This window comes from Dendrobates tinctorius, unplaced genomic scaffold, assembly GCF_039654945.1.
Source record: "Dendrobates tinctorius isolate UK_male_01 unplaced genomic scaffold, ASM3965494v1 ptg000086l, whole genome shotgun sequence".
In the NCBI taxonomy this organism is placed as follows: domain Eukaryota; kingdom Metazoa; phylum Chordata; class Amphibia; order Anura; family Dendrobatidae; genus Dendrobates; species Dendrobates tinctorius.
Window position 1 is genome coordinate 7,027,236 of NW_027361754.1, and position 25,760 is coordinate 7,052,995.

The 25,760-nt window shown below is 44.4% G+C and overlaps 1 protein-coding gene across 2 annotated transcripts in view; it reads left to right on the plus strand.

Moving 5' to 3' along the window:
- LOC141097643 (uncharacterized) overlaps nt 1-25,760 on the plus strand; it is a 105,715-nt gene that overhangs the window by 52,692 nt on the left and 27,263 nt on the right. For both annotated transcript variants that reach the window (XM_073584978.1, XM_073584979.1), the window contains exons 13-20: nt 637-782; nt 1,269-1,396; nt 3,490-3,637; nt 17,056-17,185; nt 17,272-17,427; nt 19,473-19,599; nt 19,676-19,887; nt 20,012-20,174. In XM_073584978.1, the coding sequence (XP_073441079.1) occupies nt 637-782; nt 1,269-1,396; nt 3,490-3,637; nt 17,056-17,185; nt 17,272-17,427; nt 19,473-19,599; nt 19,676-19,887; nt 20,012-20,174 (1,210 nt within the window). The remainder of the gene's footprint in view (nt 1-636; nt 783-1,268; nt 1,397-3,489; nt 3,638-17,055; nt 17,186-17,271; nt 17,428-19,472; nt 19,600-19,675; nt 19,888-20,011; nt 20,175-25,760) is intronic.

The window sequence follows — 25,760 nt, forward strand, 5'->3', positions numbered from 1 at the left end:
CCGGCGCATGCGCAGTCAGGCTTTTCGGCTTTGCCCGCACTTGGGCAAAGCATACTGCGTGTGCGCGAGCCAAGAATGCTTAGCACACGCGCAAAAAATGGCAGACACCTACTGCTATTCCTCAAAAACTGCAGACAGCGGCCAAGGATGGGGAGGCGGCAAACATCGGGAACACCGCCCATCGGACCAGACCGACCTCATTTTCATTGCCCGCCAAAAGTAGGTGACAGATTCCCTTTAAGGCCGAGAGCACACGATCCATAAGTGGCAGCACTTTGGACACTACTACATGTGAACAAGGCCTATTAGTATTTGTTCTGAATATTGCAGCATTTCTCAATTGAAGTGAATGGGACAATATTGCAGTAGCCAGCACAAATGATGCCATGTGGATGGCTGCATGTGAACAGAGCAAATGAAGAAGCAGCAGAGTTATCCGGGTGCCGCGTCTCCTTCATACAGCTGAGTACCTAGGCTTCTAAGATTTGGAATCAGACCACAACTGACCGGATATTACTCACCGTAACTCTATTGCTGCGGTGGCTCCTGGTTGTCCCCAGATCTTTGTGTTTTCGTTGATTTGTCTAATGCCCCTACATTTATCCTGATGTGATTTTTATTGTGACTGACCCTCAGCTTCCAGGAGCTGCGTCTGCCGGGGACTGAACCGCTCATTCCAGGAATTTGACGGTTCCTGCATCTGTCAGGCCGGATTTGTGTTTTATGACAACCGAGAACAGCAGAGATCAGACAGCAATAGCGACTTTGATTGTCAGCCACAGGTACGGCGAAAAGAGGAGGCAAATCTGCGCTCAGCTCCATGTAGCCCTATGGGAAAAACTTGGCACATCTTAGCTGTGCCTCTCATTGGATGAATGGTTAACTATAATTACACGTCTCTCTATTTGTTGCCAAACTACAATGCCCAGCATGCCTTTGCAGACTTTCTACACAAGGGCACATTTTGAGTTGTAGATTTGAAAAGGGTAAAAACCTGTACCACACAATAGATAGACGTAAAGCGAAATACTGGATATTATCCTCCATTTATTGGACATGACCCCTGATAGAGCTGTGATTGCACTGTGTGGTGGTTTCACCACTTTTGAGCTTTACAATTCTTTAATTTTACATTCCACTTCTTAAATGTGAGTACGAAAATGTTTCCAATAACTACTTTTTCTACACCACGTTCAGTACCCAAAAATAAATGACACTTACTCCAGTTTATATTTATGATGTAATTCAAATGTGACATTTATGTGCAGGTGGAAGAGCGCTGCTCTAGTGCTGAAGTGCGCCTCTCTTCTACAAGAAAGTGTGTATCCCCCCAGCATCATGACTGCACCCTGACCTGCGGCCTTCAGGGTGGAGAGCTCAGCACAGAACTGGGAATGTCAGTCACATCATATGTGTTCACTAACTATTGTTGGAGTCACTTCTTACCTAAGTAAAACTGAAGTATTTATAAGTAAACTCTGCAGAATAGTGAGCTTGTAATAATACAGGATGTAACTGAGGATACGTAATGTAATGTATGTACACAGTGACTGCACCAGCAGAATAGTGAGTGCAGCTCTGGGGTATAACACAGGATGTAACTCAGGATCAGTAATGTAATGTATGTACACAGTGACTGCATCAGCAGAATAGTGAGTGCAGCTCTGGGGTATAACACAGGATGTAACTCAGGATCAGTAATGTAATGTATGTACACAGTGACTCCACCAGCAGAAGAGTGAGCACAGCGCTGGGGTATAATACAGGATGTAACTCAGGATTAGTAATGTAATGTATGTACATAGTGACTGCACCAGCAGAATAGTGAGTGCAGCTCTGGAGTATAATACAGAATGTAACTCAGTATCAGTTAATGTAATGTATATACACAGTGACTCCACCAGCAGAATAGTGAATGCAGCTCTGGAGTATAATACAGGATGTAACTCAGGATCAGTAATGTAATGTATGTACATGGGTCGCCCTCCCAGGGCTGTGGGGTACTCGGTACCGGGCCGGTGTCAGGGGGATGTGTCACAGCAGCGGTGACCCGGTCCGTGGCCCTGGGCGCCCAAGTAATGGGGAATGTAGTTAATGCAATAGTTCGTAACACCACCTGTGGTGTTCGGCAAGTGAGATGTGAAGCCGACGCTGCATGCAGATCCTCTGGGGCTGGTGGTGTGTTGCAGCCTAGATGGTGTAGCTCCCCACAGGTGAAGCTGTAGCCCCAGGGCAGTGTAGATGTGGTTGGCAATGGATGTAGCGGTGCCGGCAGGGTAGGAAGCAGACAAGACACAGCGGGGTGCAATTTCTGTACCTTTACTTGGTAACTGCAGTCCAGGGTCCTGATTACTGATGGTAACGGAGCAGGCTAGGCTGGAAGCAACTCAGGGATTCTCTCTCACAGACAGGCTGTGCAGTCTCCTTCCTAGCGCCTGGTGGTGTGAAGCACTCCAGTACTTAGTTACTCTAGAGTTCCTCCTGTCAGATGTTCTCAAGAACCTTACTTGCACGGCAGACAGCTGTAGCCTATCTCGGGGGCTCCTCTCTTCTGAGTCCTGGCTCTCTATCCAAGCTGCTGTTGTGCCTCAAGTCTTAGATGGGAGTAGGGCATTTACAGCCTTCTACCCCTCTGGTATCTGTTGCAGGACCTTTAGTATCCGTACAACCATAGAGACCAGGCTCCAGTTCATGCGCTCTCAAGCTGAGGGCGCTCGCCTTCCGCAGCTCAACCCACAGCTTCTCCGTACACGTCTGCACACTTCACCCTCCGCAGACTAACTAACCACCCCTTCCTCCTGCCTCTTGGCCCTCAGAGAGCACTCCTCCCCTTAATCCTGGTTCAGAGTTCCCCCTGCTGGCCTGGATTGGAACTGTGTTGCATGTATGGATTGACTGTGATAGAGACCCATCATTGCCTCCAAGCCTGGCATTACCCTCCCCTGGAGGAAGGCAAAACAAGTGTGGCGACCATACTCCTGGGGGCGCCACATACACAGTGACTGCACCAGCAGAATAGTGAGTGCAGCTCCGGAGTATAATACAGGATGTAACTCAGGATCAGTACAGGATAAGTAATGTAATGTATGTAAAGAGTGACTGTACCAGCAGAATAGTGAGCGCAGCTCTGGGGTATAATACAGGTGTAACTCAGGATCATTACAGGATACGTAATTTAATGTATGTATACAGCGACTGCACCAGCAGAATAGTGAAAGCAGCTCCGAAGTATAATACAGGATGTAACTCGGGATCAGTGCAGGATCAGTAATGTATGTACACAGTCACTGCACCAGTAGAATAGTGAGTGCAGCTCTGGAGTATAATATAGGATGTAACTCAGGATCAGTAATATAATGTATGTACACAGTGACTGCTTCAGCAGAACAGTGAGTGCAGCTCTGAAGTGTAATACAGATTATAACCCCAGATCAATACAGGATAAGTAATGTGCTATGTTTTGGATAAGCTGGAGTCCATATTCCTCAGGTGCCACTGTCTGCAGTATGTCTCGGCCGAAGAACTGTGCGATCGTTTCTGCCTCATGAAGGTTCCTCGCATATCCATGAGTTTTGGATCCAATATGCAATTCCAGCTACAGATTGAAGAACCTGAGAAGAGGAGAAGCAGAAAACTGGTAGGCAGAGGAAACTCAATCCACTTATTGCTGACGGGTCTTTATCTAACAATATGATTTGTACTGTTTCCACAGGAATTGATAATCTCAGTATAATGTACTTTTTGACTCAAACCTTTGAAAAAATGTACACTTATTTTAACCCATTATGTCACCCAGAAATTCAGAAGCCTTATGATTTTACACTTTATTTTGCTAATGCAGCCAAAGACCTGTGATACACAGTTTAGCCACCAGATGGAGATCATATACAATTTACAGTGAACTTCTGGTATTTTAAACTGCACCTGCAAATACATTGCATATATGTGAATTTTGGTTTTCTACTGTGGATATAAGTGTATTTACAAGTTTCATAGGGGGCAATTGCATATACAACAAACCTGCCTCTATGGGAATGGCCAAAAGTTTTGAAACGGACACAAATTTTTGCTTTCACAAATTTTGCTGCTTTAGATGTTATAGTGGCAATTTGCATTAACTCTTGATAAAAGAGTGATCTTATGAACTGTAAATGATTGCAGTCTTTCCTTGTCATGAAAATTATCTTAATCACAAAAACCCTCTTTCCATTGAATGTCAGCTCTGCCGCAAAAAGAGCTGCTTACATAATTTCAGTGATCTTTCAGTTAGCTCAGGTGAAAGTGTTAATGGGGACTAGACAGACAAAATCATTCTGCCATGCTGATTGAATTATGAGAGCAGACTGGTTTCTTTAAAAGGGGGCTGGAACTTGAAATCATTGTCTTCTGTAGAAGGGAACTAGGGCTTGAAATCTTCTATTAACTTTGGTTACCTCCAAGGAAACACATGCAGTCATCATTGCTTTGCATCAGATGGGCTTTACATGCAAGGGCATTGCTGCTTGTAAGATTATCTCTAAACTAACCATTTATTGGATCACAGTAAAGTGATGAACTTGGCACTCAAATGCGTGAAAAATAAATTTTCTTTCTATTGGCATCCAAATCACACGTATTCTGAACATTTTCGGTCCAGGATAGGACCTTCATCAGAGAATTTATGATTTACTGGATGCTGCCTTAAAAGCGGGTATTTTGAGAAAAAGCGCTATGTATATGCGTCGCTTTGGGATGGCGCTGGGTGGATGGTCCTTTCAGGTTTGCGGTATGCACCACTGTGAGCAGGGCGTCCCCTGCTCACAGCGGTGCATACTGCAAACCTGAAGGGACCATCCACCCAACGCCATCCCAAAGCGACGCATATACATAGCGCTTTTTCTCAAAATACCCGCTTTTAAGGCAGCATCCAGTAAATCATAAATTCTCTGTTGAAGGTCCTATCCTGGGCCGAAAACGTTCAGAATACGTGCGATTTGGATGCCAATAGAAGGAAAATTTATTTTTCACGCATTTGAGTGCCAAGTTCATCATTATACTATTTACACGGGCTGGATACCCTACTTGTGCACCTCTTTAGATCCTCAGAAAGTTTTTTTTGAGTGCCTTGTTGTTTACTACTACATTTATTGGATCACTGCAGTGAAGAAGGCTTTAAAGTGTCCAAGAAAGTCCAGCAAGTGCCCAAACTGTCTCCTAAAGGGAGATGGCCAAGGGAGATGCATCAGATGGCCAAGTTCTCCAAAAAATATGACATAGTTGTCATGGGAGATTTCAACTATCCAGACATTTGTTGGGAATCTCTCTCAGGCAAAACTAAGAGGTCAAGGAAATTCTTATCCTCTCTTGCTGACAACTTTATCTTCCAAAAGGTAAGGGAGAAAACAAGGGGAACTGCTACCTTGGATCTAATCCTTATAAACAGGGAGGAAATGGTTGAGGAGGTAAAAGTGGCTGGGACCCTAGGAGGTAGCGACCATGCTATTTTAGAATTTTGGATTACTAGAGGTGGAAGACCTGTGAAGACTCAGACGTCAAGGTTAGATTTCAGAAAGGCAGATTTTAAGGGATTCAGAAAGAGAATTGGAGGGATCCAATGGCTGGATATCCTTAAAGACAAAAATGTCCAGGAAGGATGGGAAATCTTGAAAAATGAAATTCTCAAAGCACAGTTGTTAACAATTCCGAAAAGAGGGAAGAATGGGAAGCATTTAAGGAAACCAGGATGGATGAACACAGAACTTAAGCACATGCTAAAAAGGAAGAAAAAAATGTTTATAAAATGGAAAGAGGGAGGCATATCTAAAGAAGAATATAATGCTGTCTGCAGAACCTGCAGGGCACAAATCAGATTAGCTAAAGCTGAAAATGAACTGAGGCTTGCAAGAGATGTCAAAAGCAATAATAAAGGATTTTGGGGATATGTCAAAAGTAAAAGAAAAGTCAAAGATGCTATAGGATTTTTACAGGATGAAAATGATGAAATGGTAAGACAGGATGTTGAGAAGGCTGAACTTTTAAATTCCTATTTTGCATCTGTTTTCTCTCAGAAAGGAAATGCAACATCAACTGTTATTCACTGTCCTATTAAGGGAATAGAAGAATCCAGGATATCTATAAACAGAAAGATAGTGAGGAAACACTTAGCTAACCTAAATGAATTCAAGTCTCCAGGTCCAGATGAATTACACCCCAGAGTACTGAAGGAGATAGCAGAAGAAATTTTTGAACCCCTCTCCATAATCTTTGAAAATTCTTGGAGAACAGGAGAAGTGCCAGAAGACTGGAGAAGAGCAAATGTTGTTCCTATCTTCAAAAAGGGGAAGAAGGTGGACCCAGGCAACTATAGGCCGGTGAGTCTGACTTCTATACCAGGAAAGATCTTTGAACAAATTATTAAACAACATGTATGTCAATACCTGGATAAGAATGAAGTGATTAAACAGAGTCAGCATGGGTTTCTAACTAATAAGTCATGTCAGACTAACTTAATTTCCTTCTATGACGGTATCACTGATTGGGTGGATCAAGGAAATGCTGTAGATATAGTATATCTTGACTTCAGCAAAGCATTTGACAAAGTCTCTCATACAATCCTTATTGAAAAAATGACTAAGTATGGAATGGACAAGGCAACTGTTAGGTGGATTCATAACTGGCTTAGTGATCGGACCCAAAGAGAGGTCGTAAATGGCTGCACATCCAGTTGGAAGAATGTCTCAAGTGGGGTACCACAGGGCTCTGTCCTGGGCCCTGTATTGTTCAACATCTTTATCAACGATTTAGATGAAGGAATTGAGGGTAAACTGATTAAATTTGCTGATGACACAAAGCTAGGAGGGATAGCTAATACTAGAGAAGAGAGAGAGAGGATTCAAAAAGATTTAAATAAACTGGAGAAGTGGGCAGCAACTAACAGAATGGTTTTTAACAGGGAGAAATGCAAAGTACTACATCTGGGCAATAAAAATGAAAAAAGCATATATAGAATGGGAGGAATAGGGCTAAGTGACAGCACATGTGAAAAAGACTTGGGTATACTAATAGATCACAGACTGAATATGAGTCAACAGTGTGATGCAGCAGCAAAAAAGGCAAATGCAATTCTAGGATGTATTAACAGAAGCATACAGTCTAGATCACGTGAAGTCATTATTTCCCTCTACTCCTCTTTGGTCAGACCTCATCTGGAATATTGTGTCCAGTTTTGGGCACCACATTTTAAAAAAGACATCAACAAACTGGAGCAAGTTCAGAAAAGAGCGACCAGAATGGTGACCGGTCTGCAAACCCTGTCTTATGAGGAAAGGTTGCAGGATTTGGGAATGTTTAGTTTGCAAAAGAGAAGACTGAGAGGAGACTTAATAGCTGTCTACAAATATCTAAAGGGCTGTCACATTGTAGAAGGATCAACTTTATTCTCATTTGCACAAGGAAAGACTAGAAGCAATGGGATGAAACTGAATGGGAAGAGACACAGATTAGATATTAGAAAAAACTTTTTGACAGTTAGAGTGATCAATGAGTGGAACAGGCTGCCACGAGAAGTGGTGAGTTCTCCTTCAATGGAAGTCTTCAAACAGAGGCTGGACAGACATCTGACTGGGATGATTTAGCGAATCCTGCTTTGAGCAGGGGGTTGGACCAGATGGCCCAGGAGGTCCCTTCCAACTCTACGATTCTATGATTCTATGATTCTAAAGGGGATTCAGCTACAGGACCAGTTGAACACCAGTGCAAAGCTTGCTCCATAATGGCAACTAGCAGGAGTAGTGCATCTGTACACACAATGAAACCGAGGATTTTGGAGACTGCATGGTGTCCAGAAGGACCGCAAAAGAGACACTTCTTGCCAAGAAAAAATTCAAGGACAGACTGAAATTCTTCAGGAAGTACTGAGATTGGTCAGCAGAGGACTGAAGTAAAGGTATTTCCTCTGATGAAACCCCTTGAGACCTTTAGGAAGATCTGGAAGAATGATTATCCATGAAAGAGTCCTGTGTCATCCAAAAGTAAAGCATTTTGCTACCATTAACATGTGGGGGATTCTCATTTTTTGACTAAGAACACAACGATAAATAAAGAATGGGATCTAAACCTCCAAGATCAACTGGGAGCAATGTGGGGATGACTATGATTTTGCAGCATGATGGAGACCTTGGCACAAAGCAAAAGTGATAACTAAGTAGCTTAATGAGTAAAACACTGACCTTTTGGTTCTATGACCAGGAATACCGTAGATCTCAATCGCATTGAGAACCTGTAGTCAGTGCCAAAAACGGAGGAGGTCAAACAAAAACAGCACTGGTGAGACAAGAACGGGCAGTCATTATTCAGTATTAAGCCCAGAAGCCGATATCCATCTGCCGAGGCAAAGGGCCGAAGTCCTGAAAAATAAGGGTCAGCGCTGGAAATATTAAGGATTTACAGAAACTTCATGGATTTGAAAAATAAAAGTGTAAACATTTATGAAATAATAATAATTGTACATCAGTAACAATCAAACACAAGCAGCAAGCTGTGAAAAGCAAAAGTTGTGTGAATATGTTTGGTTTCAACTCTGCACTAAATCTGCAGTTGATCTTCTCTTGTCACTGCAGTCTATTCTATCCTATTTATACTCATATGTATGACGGTCATCCTCACCTCATTTATCACTAGCCTATGAAGACATTAAAAGTGCTAATAACATTTGCTCTCCCCACCCCCAATTCATCATTTGCTCTCATCATCCCCCAGCCCCAATTCATCATTTGCTCTCCTTACCCCCACTGCCAATTTGTAAATTGCCCTAAAATTTTCACCAGCGCATCACAGAGGAGGCAGAGGGACTCCCTTGGAGCTGCATGGCCGTTTTGACAGCAATACAAGCTCTAAGCCTCCCTGCACCGAGATAAACACCACTGGCGCACGATACCCTGAGGCCCAGTGAGCAGAAGCACAAGAGGGGGCCCTGGACCGGGTCTGGGCCTACCCCCAGTAGTTCTGTTCATTGGGCCCCATAAAGCAGTAAGTGCAGTGATGCCCTGATGGCGGCTCTGCCCAGCAGTATATACCCACCAAATGGCACAAAGCTAATCAGTTTTATATTAGTGTCTCTCCCCTTCCTCCGATACTCTAGCGGCAGTGCAGGAGACATATCCACATTATGAGTCATACACCAATCCACCAATCTAGACTCCAAACAGACCTCCAAACTATGTGAGATGGTGGATAGTCTGGTTGTAGCTGTTAATTAGACCCGTAACATAATAGACGCAGAGATCTCTCCCTCTTAGCAGACCGTATCCTTCATTGCCACTCCACCCCCCCCTTAGTTTTGCCAATCATGAGGCGTTCAATGTAATCTTCACTAAGGAATTGGCGCGCTAAAACATGTGCTTCAGAAATGGGCTGAGTCTCCATCGGTGGATCCCGTGGTCTCCTGGCTTTCCACTAATACCATTCTCCCTCTCTCTGACGGATCCTCCTCCATAAAGGAGCCCTCTGACAGACACATCAAAACCATCACCAAATCAGTTTTCAAGGCCCGCGGTCTCAGCCCTCTGCCCATCATTTGCTGCTACATGGGTGGCCAAGGCAGTTTTGGCCTTTGCATACCTCTTCGTCAGGGTATTCTTGCAGATGCTCATCCTCCTGAATTGGCAGACCTATTGAACCAAATTGGTCACGCAGGGAATTAACTCCTGAAGGCTTCCCTTGATGCAGCCGCCTCTTCAGCCCTGTCATATGGCAACATCATTACTGTCCTCAGTGTCTTTTGGCTGAAGGCATGTGGAACGTGGACTCAGCATCCAGAAAATCTCTACCCGGCCTACCTTCCCAAGGTTCTCATCTTTTTGGAGAAGGACTGGTTAAAATAATCTTGAATGCCACAAAGGGGGTAAGAGCACAGTGCTTCCTCAACAGAGGGATAAACTCCCGTCCTGTCGCACAGTCCAATTTAGTTTTTTTGTGAGGTCTTCATCCCAGAACAATATCCAGCAGGACAAGTCTTCAGATCGTCAACAAAAGACACCTTCCTTCAGACCAGCCCCCGCATGGCATCTAAGAACCCACCAGTGCCGGCCATCCAGAACCGGATCCAACACATTGTCCTCGACATGACAGATCGCTTCCACCTGGGATGACTCTCAGTGGGCGGCTGTCTCCTTCAATTTCAGGACGAATGACTAGCAGTAGTCGATGACGCCTGGGTCTGGGATGTCGTCTACTACGGTTACAAGATACAATTTTCTACACTCCCTCATTTTTGTTTTTTCAAGTCCAACTCGCCATAGAATGCTTCCCTCATTCCCAGGTGTTTTAAAGTTATCACCTCGCTCTCCAAGGCAGGCGTCATCATCCCAGTTCCACCACCAGAACACTTTTCGGGTTTATATTCTAGCCTCTTTGTGGTTCCAAAGAAGGATGGCTCAGTTCGTCCCATCCTGGACCTCAAATTATTGAACAGACATGTGCGTCTACAATACTTTAGTATAGAATCTCTTCAGTCAGTCAGGGCTCCCATGAAGCCCGAGAAATTCCTATTCTGGACATGAATAGGAATGAAGTTTTAACGGCTATTCAACAGTCTCATTTGGATGTTTGTTGCTGGAACTTTTTTGTTTGATTACCACAGCCTCTTTTTCCGAGCACCATCCTGGAGTCCACACCCAAAGCCACAGAAATTCATCTAATGGTGAGCTGAATACCCTTTTTTTTTCTTGTATATTTTCAATACTTAACAGTCCAGACCGATGGACCTCTCGGTAATCGTCTCTTCCCATTAACTTTCCGGAGCTCAGGACAATCTTCCTTGCTCTACTTCACTGGCAAAACCAACTCCAAATCGAGCGCAGTCCGACGGCGCCACAGTGGTGGCATACATCAATCACTAAGAGGGAACTCGAAGTCAAGCAGTGATTTCAGAGGTGACTTGGATCCTATTGTGGACCTAGCAAAATGTTGCGGCAATCTCAGCAGTACACATTCCAGAAGTGGAAAACTGGACAGCAAACTTTCACAAGCGAGAGTCTGTGGTAGCCGGCGAATGGTCCCTGAATCCATCAGTCTTTCATAAGGTTTGTCTCAGATGGGGAACTTCCAACATCGACCTGATGGCGTCCAGACTGAATCGCAAGGTTCCACAGTTCTTATCCAAATCCCGCGACCCACTAGCAATTGCTTCTGAAGCACTAGCAATTCCCTAGACACAGTTCTCCCCCTCATATCTGTTTCCACCTCTACAGCCAATACCCAAGGTGGTCTAGAAGATCAAAACTGAGGGAGTGCCGCCATACTCGTCCAGACTTGCCCAGGAGACCCTGGTACACAGAAGTAATCAATCTCCTTGTGGACACTCCTTGGAAAGTTCCGAATCTTCCAGACCTTCTGTTGCAGGGTCCTCTCTTTCAGAATTCTCAGTCGCTCAATTTAATGGCATGGCTCTTGAGGCTGCAGTCCTAAGATCTGCTGTGTTTTTCAATCAAGTCGTTCAGCCCACGATCAGAGCAAGGAAACCCTCCTCCTCTCGCATTTACAATCATATCTGAAAAGCCTTTTTACATGGTTGTGAAACTAACCAGACCTCCCCAATGGTTTTTCATCTACCATCTATTTTGTCCTTTTTGCAGTGGGGTCTGGAATCCGAATTGTTGGGAATTCCCTGACAAACAGGCATTCCACACATGTATTCAAGCTGTCTAGCAGTCGCAAATCATGCAGATAAGATGACAAAAACTAAATCTCCGAGCACGCTAAAATACTCTGAGGACACCCGAGCATGCTTGGGGAAAACCCGAGCAACGAGTATACACGCTCATCAGTAATCTCTACCCCTTCAAGTGGTGTGCGAACCCAGACGGGCAGGGTAAGCACAGTCTGCCCTGGCGGCAGAACAAGTTTAGTCGAGGCTGGAATTATCACTTTTCCCAACGTCCCCCCCTGTCACTGGAGGACTCTTGAGCCTGAGTTACACGGATCAAATGTTGGAACACTCTCCTCTGGGGCGTGTGTGGGCTGCACTGCTTCAGAATTGCATCAGAGGGCTTACTGATTAGGAGGCTCCCGACCTGCTTTAGGACATTCATCCCCAGAGTGACGGCATGCCCATTACTTACTTCTCCATGGGTCAGCACCACCCCTTTGCGCCCCAGGTCCTTGCCAGAAAGGGTTATATGCATCCACACCACTCATGCGACCGGAATGGGCAAGTGATTGGCAGCTGTCAACTTTATCACCGGACTCCACTCAGGCCGCACTGCTTCAGGAAAATGTTGTCGGAAATAGGTTTCAGGCATCGTAGTCACCTGCGAGCCAGTATCCACCAGGCAACGTGCTACTCGTCCGTCCATTTCGGCCCAGACCAAAGGGCACGTTGAGACTAGATTTGTGGGACTTCTACTACTCCTTCATGACTGTTCAGGCTTGGGGCAGTGGCAGGGGTCTCCCCCTACATGGGCACTCTCTAGCCAAAATGTCCAGTCTCGCCACAATTAAAGCAGGTGAGGGGCCTCTCTCTGCGGAACATTCTGGATTCCCGTCGGAGGTCCGGGTCATCTCTGCCCCCTGGCGGATTTGGAGTTCCCCCAGACTTCTTTACCTCAGCCAACTCCCCTCTAATATCTTGAAGTTCTCTGCAATTCTTACACCCATTGGGGTTCAATGATCTTGTTTACAGATACCTCTCCACTCTGGACCTTCCCTACCGGGACTGTCACCCTCTGCTCTTGCTCCTGTGTGTGGGCTTTGCTTCCCACCTCAGAAAAAGTCAGGCGTGGGTTCACCCGCAAGTGCTCCCATAGGGCCTGTTTCATCAGCACTTCTCAGAAGCCCGCAGCATTACGTCAGTAGGGCCTACACCTATGCTGTCTTTTCTAACGATGGCAGTGTGTAAATCTTGGAGAGCATTCATATACTGGGTCATAGTCTCCCCCTACTGCATACAACTAAGTAGGCGCATCCTCAGATTCCCTACATCCGTGGGGTCCCCATGGGTCTCTTCCAAAATTTGCAGCACCTTGTTAAAGGTGTCCCGTTCTCTGGGGGGTCGTAGCATAACTAAGTCTCTAGCTTCTCCATCTAACACCATTATAGCCACCTCGGCTTCTAATGCAGTGGTCATGGGGTGCATTCTCATCATCCTCCTTATTCATTCAGTCCAGCTCCATAACATGGTATTGTTCCCCATGAACTTAGGGAGATTGTTCAACATTGCCCCCAGGGAAATACTGGACCTAGGGCCGCCCCCAACCGCTTGATCTGCCACCTTTATGCTGTTAGACTGCATCCTGCCGACTATGCCAAGTGTAAGGTACAGCAGGAACGCGGGATGCAGTGACGAGCAGGAACGCGGGATGCAGTGACGAGCAGGAGGCAGATCAAGAGTGAAACAGTGTTTAATACACGGAATACTCCACGCAGGGAGAGAATAGGGGAGGTATGGGACGTTAAGGTTCAGGAAGAGAACAAGTGTTCAAATAACGGGTAAACTTATCAGTCTGATGTTTCCAGAGGATGGAGGCTTGGAGATCCCGCAGTGGCGTCGTAGGAGACACGTGAAGTCTCTGCCCTGGTCCTGGAGGAATGTGAGGCACTGTCTCCTGATAACCGCGACGTATCCTGGCTGTCCTAGGCGTAGTCTTGCGGTACCAGGGCAAGGTGTCCATGGAGGAGGCATCTGTGGCGTCGGTGCAGAAGGATGGAGATCAGCGGTGGGGACCGGGAATATCCTAGCAGTATCTGCGTGTTTACCCCAGTCAGGCTTACAGCGTGTACCATCATCAGGCAGCAGTACAGTAAGGGACATCTCCTCAGTGTCGGAGGTGAGAGCGCGCACAGTCACGCGCTGCTTGCAGCCTGGCTGCGCATGTGTTGTCCGTCGGCAAAGCGGCCTGGTCTCCTGGCGTCGGGCTGTGGAGATTGTGTCAACCTTCTCCTGCTGCGCACACTGTCTTCCCACCAAAGAGAGTTTTGGCGCGCTCTGTCCCTTTTATCATGGACCCACCCCCTGTAGTCAAATGCAGAGGTCTGTCCCAGTCAGAAAGTCCTTCCCCCCCCGACAACAATGGTGACAACCCCAATAGTTCCTGCAAGCCTCAGTGGCCTGAGCTCTAACTTGAGGGTCCTGCCTCTTTACCCACACTTGGAACTACTTTTGAACGTCCCATGTATTCCTGTGCTCCCCAGTCACGTGGTAGAGAAATGAAGATTAAGGGTGCCTACCGTAAAATCTTTCTCTGAGTCTTCATTGGGGGACACAGCACCCACCCTTGTTTACCGTTGTGTTATGTTATGGTTTGTTGTATTCATGTTGTTTTTCATACTGCTTTCTCACTAATTGATTAGCTTTGTGCCAGTTGGTGGGTATATACTGCTGGGGAGGAAGCTAACTTGGTTTGCTGTGTCCCATGGTTTTGCAGTGTCTCCCAAAGAAGGCTCCAAGAAAGAAGAAACCCAAAATCTTCATTTTCCAGGACCCTTTCAGAAGCCAGCAGTGAGTAGAGATCGCGATAAACCAGAGATTAGCTGAGGGGTCTGGTGGCTGATGATTCTGACAAAGACCACTAGGGCAGTCATGGGGGGTCATTTCATAACAATTCCTTTTCTTTTGGCTGGTTTTGAAATAAGTCCTGGAAAACCCTGTTAAATGTGTGAAAAGTTGTGCTATATCTATGTCACATATGAATAACCCTCTTGTGATGATACAGTACATTTCCCAGAATGCTCTGCTGCTGTGCCATACAACCCGCCTGTTCTACACAATGTATTTTCTAAGAAAGTTTCAATGAGCCGTAGCACAAATTCACAGAAGGTCTGAAGTCATTGCACTCTCACTTTTGTCCTGTTTGTCATGTTTGTCGATGTTTGTTTTTCTTTCCTTCTGTGTTGATCCTGACAACCCGGTTGCTGTCAGTAAGGCAATAAGCCTGGTGAAAATGGGTGGATTCCTATCTTTAATGGCAGCATTGGGGGGAAAAGTGCCCCTGGTTGTTCTTCAGCCATTTTATTGTAATCATAATTATGATTTTGATCAATATTGGTGTCCAAGGACCTGGACAACACCTATAACTATGAGAGTCCATGCACAGAAAAAAAGCAATCTGCACTGCTGCCACACCTGAACGTACTACTCACAGTACCATAGCGCTGTCGGCATCTGTGCCAGGACCTTCAGGTGCCCACCCAGGAAATAACAAAGCCAATGGTCCGTGCAGAAGAAAAGAAGAGGGTGGCACTCGCCGTCCTGTAAAATCCAGTATTTATTGAAACATCGTTAAAACAGGACCCTTAGAAGCACACAAGCGCAAATCTGTCGTCGTCCATATGTTCCACTCCCCTGCCGTGGATGTTTTAATGATGTCTCAATAAATACCAGATTTTACAGAATGGAGAGTGCCATCCTCTTCTTTTCTTCTGCATGGACCATAACAATGAGAGTGACTCACAAAGATAGCATTCAGGACTACATTTTTTTGTGGATTACCCATATTCTAATGGAAGAGTGGTGTAATACTAAATCTAATATATAAAGCTCAAAGTGTGTGTGTGTGTGTGTGTGTGTGTGTGTATGTCCGGGATAGGCATCCGCACCGTCGCAGCTACAGCCACAAAATTTGGCACAGTCGCACGTCTGGACCCCGAGAGCATCCTAAGCTATGTTGTGAGGCGTAATTTTAACCCCGCGTGTTCCAATTCACCAAACAAATTTGCCCCCATCTACATACTGGGGAAAAAGTGTGTGCGCATCAAGCCCCACCCCTCGTTATGATGTCATAATGCACCTATTTGCATACTGGGGAAACAGTGTGTGGGTATCAAGCCCCGCCCCTCATTATGATGTCACATTGGTTGACTATGGGATGGAGGATGGGTATATGGGCACTGGACTATGGGATGGAGGATATGTATGACGGGTATATGGGCACGGGACTATGGGATGGAGGATATGTATGACGGGTATATGGGCACGGGACTATGGGATGGTGGATATGTATGATGGGTATATGGGCACTCGACTATGGGATGGCGAATATGTATGATGGGTATATGGGCATGGGACTGTGGGATGGAGGATGTGTGATGGGTATATGGGCACTGGACTATGGGATGGAGGATATGTATGACGGGTATATGGGCACGGGGCTATGGGATGGAGGATATGTATGATGGGTATATAGGCATGGGACTATGAGATGAAGGATGTATGATGGTATATGGACACTCGACTATGGGATGGAGGATATGCATGACGGGTATATGGGCACGGGACTATGGGATGGCGGATATGTATGATGGGTATATAGGCACGGGACTATGGGATGGAGGATATGTATGATGGGTATATGGGCATGGGACTATGAGATGAAGGATGTATGATGGGTATATGGACACTCTACTATGGGATGGAGGATATGCATGATGGGTATATGGGCACGGGACAATGGGATGGCGGATATGTATGATGGGTATATGGGCATGGGACTATGAGATGAAGGATGTATGATGGGTATATGGGCACTCGACTATGGGATGGAGGATATGTATGATGGGTATATGGGCACGGGCCTATGGGATCGTGGATATGTATGATGGGTATATGGGCACGGGACTATGGGATGGAGGATAATTATAATTTGCTATAACCACAGTTAGTTACTATGCCCGGGCAGCGCCGGGCTCTTCAGCTAGTTAGTAATAAAGTATCAGTATTTTCCTCCATAAGGGTCTTCAGCCATAATGCTGTTAGTTATAACCAAGGGAAACAATTTATCAACATTTTTTAGATTGTCACTTATGTTATGCTCTTAGCGTCTACCTCCGCATCTGACTATTAATTGCAGTCATGGGTGAAATTAGCAACATTTAGAAACCTTTTCCTTATGATGACCATTCTTGCTGTTGCAGACTTGTCATTAGTGGGGGCTGTTTAATGGAAGAATGTCCTGATATGTGATGTCCACAGTGGATCTCTATGGCTAGGACCAGTACTAGCCGTGTATCCTCTTAGCTGTCATTACTGCAGGTTTTTCCCGTGTATCCCTATTCTTACCCTAGAGTTTTACCCTTCTATCTCAGGAGGTGACAAATATCCTGGGCCCGGATCACCACCTATGGAGCAGCGAGCAAGTGCATCTTGTGCTGTTCAGTCCCAGCGGTGTATTTGGCATCATTCTGGCAAGCGCACACATCGAGTCTTTTCTGACAGGTCAGATAATTGTAATATTCATGTTAGGTATGTTATAAGCTGTTTCCAAAAAGGATTAAAATCTCGAGAACAGCACTTGTTTTTAGGAGACTCATGGTCAGTGCCATCACCCAGGAAATCACGAGCAGGAGATCCGGTTCTTGCATCACCAGACCCGGCATCATTACCCAGAATACCCAATCCCATCCTGTGCCTCAGAAAGGGCGACGTGGTGTTATTTCAGCTGAGCATATCGCAAAATGGTAATGTCACTGGATCACTAGTAGGTTTCTATTTTAGTGGTAAGTTACATACTGTATATGTATATCTATAAGTTACATATTGGTACAACTATGTATTATAAGTACATTACTTGTCTTCCACAGTCTGTGTATCACAGTACAAAGCAAAATATTCATTCATTTTATTGTTTATGCAGCATGAAAGTCATCAACCCATATAAAGGGTGATGTGTGGTCGCCAACTTGTCTGGAGACAGAAGGTTCATATCAATCGGTCTGTCCTTATAGAGCTTTTATCAGTCCCACGTCAACTGGCCATTAAAAAAGCACTTCCATCAAAATTGTTATCATCTTAATATATTGCATCTATCATATTATATAGCACTGTGTATTTGCAATTGCTCATTTTGCCTTACTACCTAGTTTTTTTCGGTTAGAAGATAAACCTTACAATATCTGTCTATTGTGATGGATGAAAAATTGTGGAATTGCAGAATAATATATTATCCATCTGAAATTGACAGTATTTGGGTTTATCTGAACGTTAAGTAGGGTATATTATGTAAACTGGGATGTAGTAATACAAGTCTTTAATACAGCCATGGATCAGAATACTACTAAATACTACTAATGGCTTGAGGGCCACACCAGGGTCTATAGATTCAGAGCAGGTGGTCTGTTCAGTATCAGAAATACTGGAGCAATGAAGACAACAGCAAGGACCCGAGATCAGGAAAACAATGCTGATGTCTAATTACCAAACTTTCAGTTGCCCAGAAAGCAAGGATCGTTCTTCCTACTGACCAGAAAAGAGGTTCACATCGCAGAAAGGACTGTAGCTGCTGTACAAGCCCAGAGGCCAATAAGAAAAAGTGATTAAACAGGTCCTGTGCTACTGTCATAAAGAGGATGAGGATAGAAAACGTCTAAGTAGAGGAGATGAAACTTTGTCTTTGGTGAATAAAATGGGTAAAAAATCCACAATTCTATCTGACTGCTGGAAGAATCATTGCTTCTTTCCTGCATTGTGGTTACTGTGGAGGAAAAGAAGCATCTACATCCAAAATATGTAGAAGGGCGTCTGTCACAATAAATTTGCACTGCAACAACATTGCCTTGTAGGAAATAGAGCAGCAATAAATATCAGTCTTTTAATTCTGTTTCTCTGTTGCCTGTAAAAAAAAAAAAAAAAAAAAGACAAAAATTTAATATGCAAATAAAGGTGCTCAGTACATACTAGGTGTGCCTCAGTGCACCGCTCCACCCATTTATTTACATTACTGCCCCTCCTGCCTTCTATATCGGTTAACCGTGGTGCTTGCCCAGAACCAGCATTGCCTGAAGACAAACCTCTTTTATGTGATCCCTGTCTCTGTACAGGTGGGAGCACAGAAATCGCTCTCTCCACGCTTTTGACATTGCTCATTTCCTCTATCAGTTCAGGAGAGAGCACAGAAATCTCTGTCACCTGGCTTCTGACACTGCTCGTCTCCTATGCGCTCAACTCTGTGCAGAAGAGCTCTCAGAAATATCTCTCCTCGCTTCTGATATTGCTTGCCTCCTCTATCACCGCAGTTCAGAAGAGAGCACACAAATCTTTCTCCCCTCGCTTCTAACACTGCTCCTCTCCTCTCACCTCAGTTCAGAAGAGAGCACACAAATCCTTCTCTCGTCGCTTCTGACATTGCTCGTCGCCTCTGACCTCAGTGCAGAAGAGCGCAAACTAATCTCTCACTCCTCGCTTCTGACATTGCTTTCTCCTTTATCACTTCAGTACAGAAGAGAACACACAAATCTCACTCTCCTCGCTCCTGACATTGCTCTTCTCTGCTATCACTTCAGTGCAGGAGAGAGCACACAAATCTCTCTTCTCGCTTCTGACATTGCTCTTCTCCAGAATCACTTCAGTGCAGGAAAGAGCAGACAAATTTGTCTCTTTGCAGTTACATTGCTGCACAGATTTACCTTAGTAATATCATAAGTAAGGAGAGAGTGAGTTATTATCCCCTGTATCGTATGTCAGGACATAGGCTATCTAATAACACATCCTATCTGGTGTATTACAGAGCGGACGTCCAGTCATTATCCCCTCTATCAGAAGGATCACTTGTTTAATACTAACCCTCACTGGGATTTTGGGGCATTCAGAAGGCTCAACCACCTCATCAGGGAGACCCATGTGAATGTTTCCAGGTAGTCACTGTCTACTCCCAGGTTATCACTTTAACCCCTTGCACAGGACACTGATCGTGTGTTATCTATGTTGTAGATTCGCCCACGTGTTCACAGATCCTGGTACATATGTTTTCGTGGACAACAGGATTAGGGATCGATCACTTTTTGTGATGGTGAAAGAAAATAATGTGTATTGTGATCCGGGGGCCTCACGTGTCCAGCCATCTTCTCCATATCAGCTTGTCAAGCAGGGTATCGTCACCCAGCACAGGCTCCACCTGGCACCAAACTGGCCTGCCGTTTTGGGTAATATATCAGTGCCTTCATATTGTGTATAGTGCGGGCATAAGTGGAAGAGGGGCGGCATTTTATCCTATTATACTGTGTCTGTAGCTGTAATACTAATGTCGTCATCTTGTATGTGCTGTAGGTATCCTGCTGCTGCTCCTCATAGTTATGGTCTCCCTGCTGGTCCTCACCTTGGTACTACGACCCTCACTCTACACCCCCTGCCCGCTGAAGAACTGGAAGCCCAGATGGAGGAGCCTTGGAGAACCCTATATCCCACCTGAATATGTGCTCACACAAGACAGGTGGTCTTAGTGATACGAAGTATAGTATATATTATTTATAATACTCTGATATGGAGTATATATTTAGACAATACAACATATGACCCTCCATGCAGCGGCATGTAAAAGTTCGGTTAAGCAAGTTGGAGATGAAATGATCGCTATAAGGCCTAAAGTTAAAGATGACACATTTCCTTTATATTTTAGGCAAAAAAAATATGTATATAAGGATCCTTGTCCTTTGGCAAGACTACTAACGTTATAGTGCATACCTCAATAAACATGAGAGTGTCATGAACAAAGAGAGTCATGCCGGCTCAGACTGTGCCCGGATTAACAAGGCCCGCGTCTGATGTCGAGGAACCAGGACAATCTGATGATAAATAGTCTACTGGAACAAACCATACATGGACAAGGCAAGAGCACCTGAATCTGATGAAATGCTATTATCATAGAATGGTAGAGTTGGAAGTGACCTCCTGGGTCATCAGGTCCAGCCCCCTGCTCAAAGCAGGATTCAGATTCACCAAATCATCCTAGACAGATGTCTGTCCAGCCTGTTTGAAGACTTCTATTGAAGGAGAACTCACCACCTCTCGTTGCAGCCTGTTCCACTCATTGATCAACCCTAACTGTCAAAAAGATTTTTCTAATATCTAATCTGTCTCCTCCCATTCAGTTTCATCCCATTGCTTCTAGTCTTTCCTTGTGCAAATGAGAATAAAGATGATCCTTCTACAGTGTGACAGCCCTTGAGATATTTGTAGACTCCCTTCAGTCTTCTCTTTTGCAAGCTAAACATTCCCAAAACCTGCAACCGTTCCTCATAGGACATGGTTTGCAGACCGGTCACTATTCTGGTCGTTCTTCTCTGAACTTGCTCCAGTTTGTTGATGTCTTTTTTTAAATGTGGTGCCTAAAACTGGACACAGTATTCCAGATGAGGTCTGACCAAAGAGGAGTAGAGGGCAGTAATGACTTCATGTGATCTAGACTGTATGCTTCTGTAAATACATCCTAGAATTGTATTTGCCTTTTTTGCTGCTGCATCACACTGTTGAATCATGTTCAGTCTGTGATCTATTAGTATGCCCAAGTCTTTTTCACATGGGCTGTTGCTTAGCCCTATTCCTCCCATTCTGTATATGTTTTTTTCATTTGTATTTCCCAGATGTAGTACTTTGCATTTTTCCCTGTTAAAACCATTCTGTTAGTTACTGTCCACTGCTCCAGTTTATGTATATCTTTTTGAATCCTCTCTCTCTCTCTTCTCTAGTATTAGCTATCACTCCTAGCTTTGCATCATTGCCAAATTTAATCTGTTTACTCACAATTCCTTCATCTAAATCATTGATAAAGATGTTGAACAATACAGGGCCCAGGACACAACCCTGTGGTACCCCACTTGAGACATTCTTCCAACTGGATGTGCAGCCATTTACGACCACTGTTTGGGTCCGATCACTAAGCCAGTTATGAATCCACCTAACAGTTGCCTTGTTCATTCCATACTTAGCCATTTTTTCAATAAGGATTGTGTGAGATACTTTGTCAAATGCTTTGCTGAAGTAAAAATATACTATATCTACAGCATGTCCCTGATCCACCCAGTCAGTGATTCTGTCATAGAAGGAAATTAAGTTAGTTTGACATCACTTATTAGATACAAACCCATGCTGACTGTTTAATCACTTCATTCTTATCCAGGTACTTACATACATGTTGTTTAATAATTTGTTCAAAGATCTTTATTGGTATAGAAGTCAGACTCACTGGCCTATAGGTCCCTGGGACCACTTGCTTTCCTTTTTTGAAGATAGGAACAACATTTGCTCTTCTCCAGTCTTCTGGGACTTCTCCTGTTCTCCAAGAATTTTCAAAGATTATGGAGAGTGGTTCAAAAATTTCTTCTGCTACCTCCTTCAGTACTCTAGGGTGTAATTCATCTGGACCTGGAGACTTGAATTCATTTAGGTTGGCTAAGTGTTTCCTCACTATCTTTCTGTTTATAGATATCCTGGATTTTTCTATTCCCTTAATAGGACAGTGAAAATCAGTTGATGTTACATTTCCTTTCTGAGAGAAAACATATGCAAAATAGGAATTTAAAAGTTCGGCCTTCTCAACATCCTGTTTTACCATTTCATAATTTTCATCCTGTAAAAATCCTATACATCTTTGACTTTTCACATATCCCCAAAATCCTTTTTTATTGCTTTTGACGTCTCTTGCAAGCCTTAATTCATTGTCAGCTTTAAATAATCTGATTTGTGTCCTGCAGGTTTTGCAGACAGCATTATATTCTTTAGATATGCCTCCCTCTTTCCATTGGATAAACATTTCTTTATAACTTTTTAGCATGTGTTTTAAGTTCCGTGTTCATCCATCCGGGTTTCTTTAAATGCTTCCTATTCTTCCCTCTTTTCGGAATTGTTAATGATTGTGCTTTGAGAATCTCAGTTTTCAAGATTTCCCATTCTTCCTGGACACTTTTGTCTTTAAGGATATCCAGCCATTGGATCCCTCCAATTCCCTGAGTCTCTTAAAATTTGCCTTTCTGAAATCTAACTTTGACGTCTGAGTCTTCAACAGAGATTATAACAGCAGACCAAAGGAGAGAAGATATATGAAGCATATGAGGAGATTTTGGATGGATGCAAGATCTGCATTTCTACTGACTGAGAAACAACTGGTCACCGAACTTTTCAATATCATAAAGCGAAAGCTATTATCACAACTTGAGATGGATCAACTGCAATACAGATCTACCCCACATGAAGACCTAGAAGAACAACATGTGCAACCCCCTGAAAATCCTGTTCCTATCCTGCAAGTAGAATGCACTGCAGTTGATCTGAAACAGAAGATCTTAGATAAACTAAATACCATCAATACCAGAGATCGACTACCAAGGTTCAGCAAAGAAACACTACCAGACAGTATGCTAGAAGATGCCAATAGAGCACTTTGGATCAATTCCTACCACCACAACTCAAACTAATAAACCTATCTATTTACTGCCTCAGCAATCATGGAAATTCTTGGCTATACAACCAGCAAGAACAACAGAAATACGTGCCTCCCTTGGAAAAGAAGACTGGAGACAAAGATCAAGGTGACACAAAGGGAAGTCAGACAATGAACAGAAATACAGAAGAGAGTAAAGATCAAGAATAGTTCAAAGGCCTGACCCCAACTGAAGCCCTTGAGACTAACAGGCTCACAGCACTCGCTGCAAGACTAGGGAGATATACTAGAGAAGCTGAGGCCAAGATGATAAGTGTCCTGTTCTCCAAAGAACATCCAAGGTGTACTCCCAACTACAGAGTAACAGCACAAAGGCAGCAACTCCACCAATAGCAGAGACTGATCAATACTGGAGAAACATATGAGAGATGGAAAAAACACACAACACCAGTGCAATATGACTGCAAGATCTGAGAATGAAACAGCAGCCATCTAGAGCAAGAACCAGTCACCATTACAAAAGCAGACATCCAACAGCGGGTCAATAACATGAAGAGCTGGACAGCACCTGGCCCAGACATGATACACAGCTACTGGCTAAAGAAATTAGCAGCGGTACATGAACGCATGGCAAAGCAGATTAACCAACTGTTAGAAGCAAGCCACCACCCAACTTGGCTAACACAAGGAAGAACAGTGCTGATCATGAAGGATCCTCACAAAGGAACAGTTCCATCCAACTACCGCCCAATAACCTGCCTTAAAACAACATGGAAACTCCTGTCAGGCATCATAGCCACATGAACCAGTACATGAATCCAGCTCAGAGAGGCATTGGGACCAACACCAGAGGCACCAGCTCCTAGTAGATAAAGCAGTAGCTCAAAACTCAAGATCCAGACAGACCAATCTCAGCACAGCCTGGATTGAATACAGGAAAGCCATGAATCAATGGCACACACATGGATCTGTGAATGCTTGGCTCTCTACAAGGTCAACAGGAAATTAAAGGGAACCTGTCAGCTTTTTTTGGCCGCTATAAGATGCGGCCACTGCCTTTCAGGGCTTATATACAGCATTCTATAATGCTGTAGATAAGCCCCCGATCTGAGCTGCAAGATAAGAAAAATAACTTTTATTATACTCATCTGCAGGGCGGTCCAGTCCGATGGGTGTTGCATGTCCGGGTCCGGCGCCTCTGGTCTTCTTGCAACGACGCCCTCCTGCTTGCTTCATGGCTTCCTGGCATCCCGCTCCTGCGCAGGCGTACTTCTCTGCCCTCAAGTACTGCAGTGCACAGGCTCTGGGCCTCTGACCTTTCCTGGCAACTGCGCACTGCAGTACTTTGCTCTGCCCTCAACAGGGCAGAGAATTACGCCTGCGCAGGAGCACGATGCTCAGAAACTCAATGGGGCTATGGAGAACAACATTGGAAGTCAAATCAAGACAACTAGCACAACTAACCATCAAAGGTAATGTACTGTCCCTACTGCTGTTCTGCAAAGACTTGAACCCCCTCAGCCAGATAATTACAGAGTCTGGCTATGGAGACAAAAGGTCGGCATTTCTCAGCGGGCGCACTGTGCATTTACCCGCCATTTTTTTTTCCAGGAGATGTCACCGGGCTGGGGGATGGGTCAGGATGGTCTGGAGATGGCAGAGGTACCAGGGATTCTCAGGGGGCATCATTTCTCTCTCCTTTGACATGTGTATCATGTGAGAAGAGGAAGAAATCATTGAAACAGCAGGCACGCTTTTTTTTTTTTTTTTTTTTTTTTATGTGGTCAGACACCTGAAAATCCGGCCCTGATCATGTTTTCCGGGGTCTCAACTGCCTCCAGTAGCCGAGACCCCAGAGATTTTTCAATTCTGTGGGCGTTACAGCCTTATTCCTGATCGCCGTTTTAAAATGGTGATGAGGGAATAAGTACCCTTAGCGGCCGTAATTTTATGGCATATCGGCGGTCGCTGAAGGGAATCGGGACGCCACAATGTTTTACAAATTTGTTTATGGGGCGATTTGAGTCCCTTTCGTCAATTATGAGAGCCAAAATAGCGGTCACAGGGGAGCGCTGGGAAGACAGCCTGTAATATGAATGGGTAAAGTTGGGTCCTACCGCAGCTCCAGCCGTTACCTCTAAAGGAGGATGAATGCAGCAGTAAAATAAAAAACTGTCACAGGAGCGCCAGAGAGGACAAGGAAGTTTTTCTTTAACCACAACGCGTTTTGACCAGAATACAACCAGTCAGAGGTAAAGGGCAATAAACTGGTCACATGATAAATAAGATTGCACAAAAATGACATAAAAGAAACATGCTATAAAAGTGGAGTACAAACAAGATGGAAACCTAAACATTGATTAAAAACATATGTAAAAGAAGATAAAACCAAAATATGATAAAATGAATTATAAAATATTAGAAATAAAAATACATTATCTGCTAACTTTTTCAATAGTGAGATTTAGGCCCTCAGGGGCCAATGTGCCTAACTTGAATATCCAGAAGCTTTCTCTATTAATCAGACTGCTATATCGATCTGGAACCGTGTCCGGTATAAAATCAATGATTTTTAATCTTAAGGATTTCAAGTTTTTCTGGTGCGTAGTTAAAAAACTGCAACACAAAGCCATTCCGGGA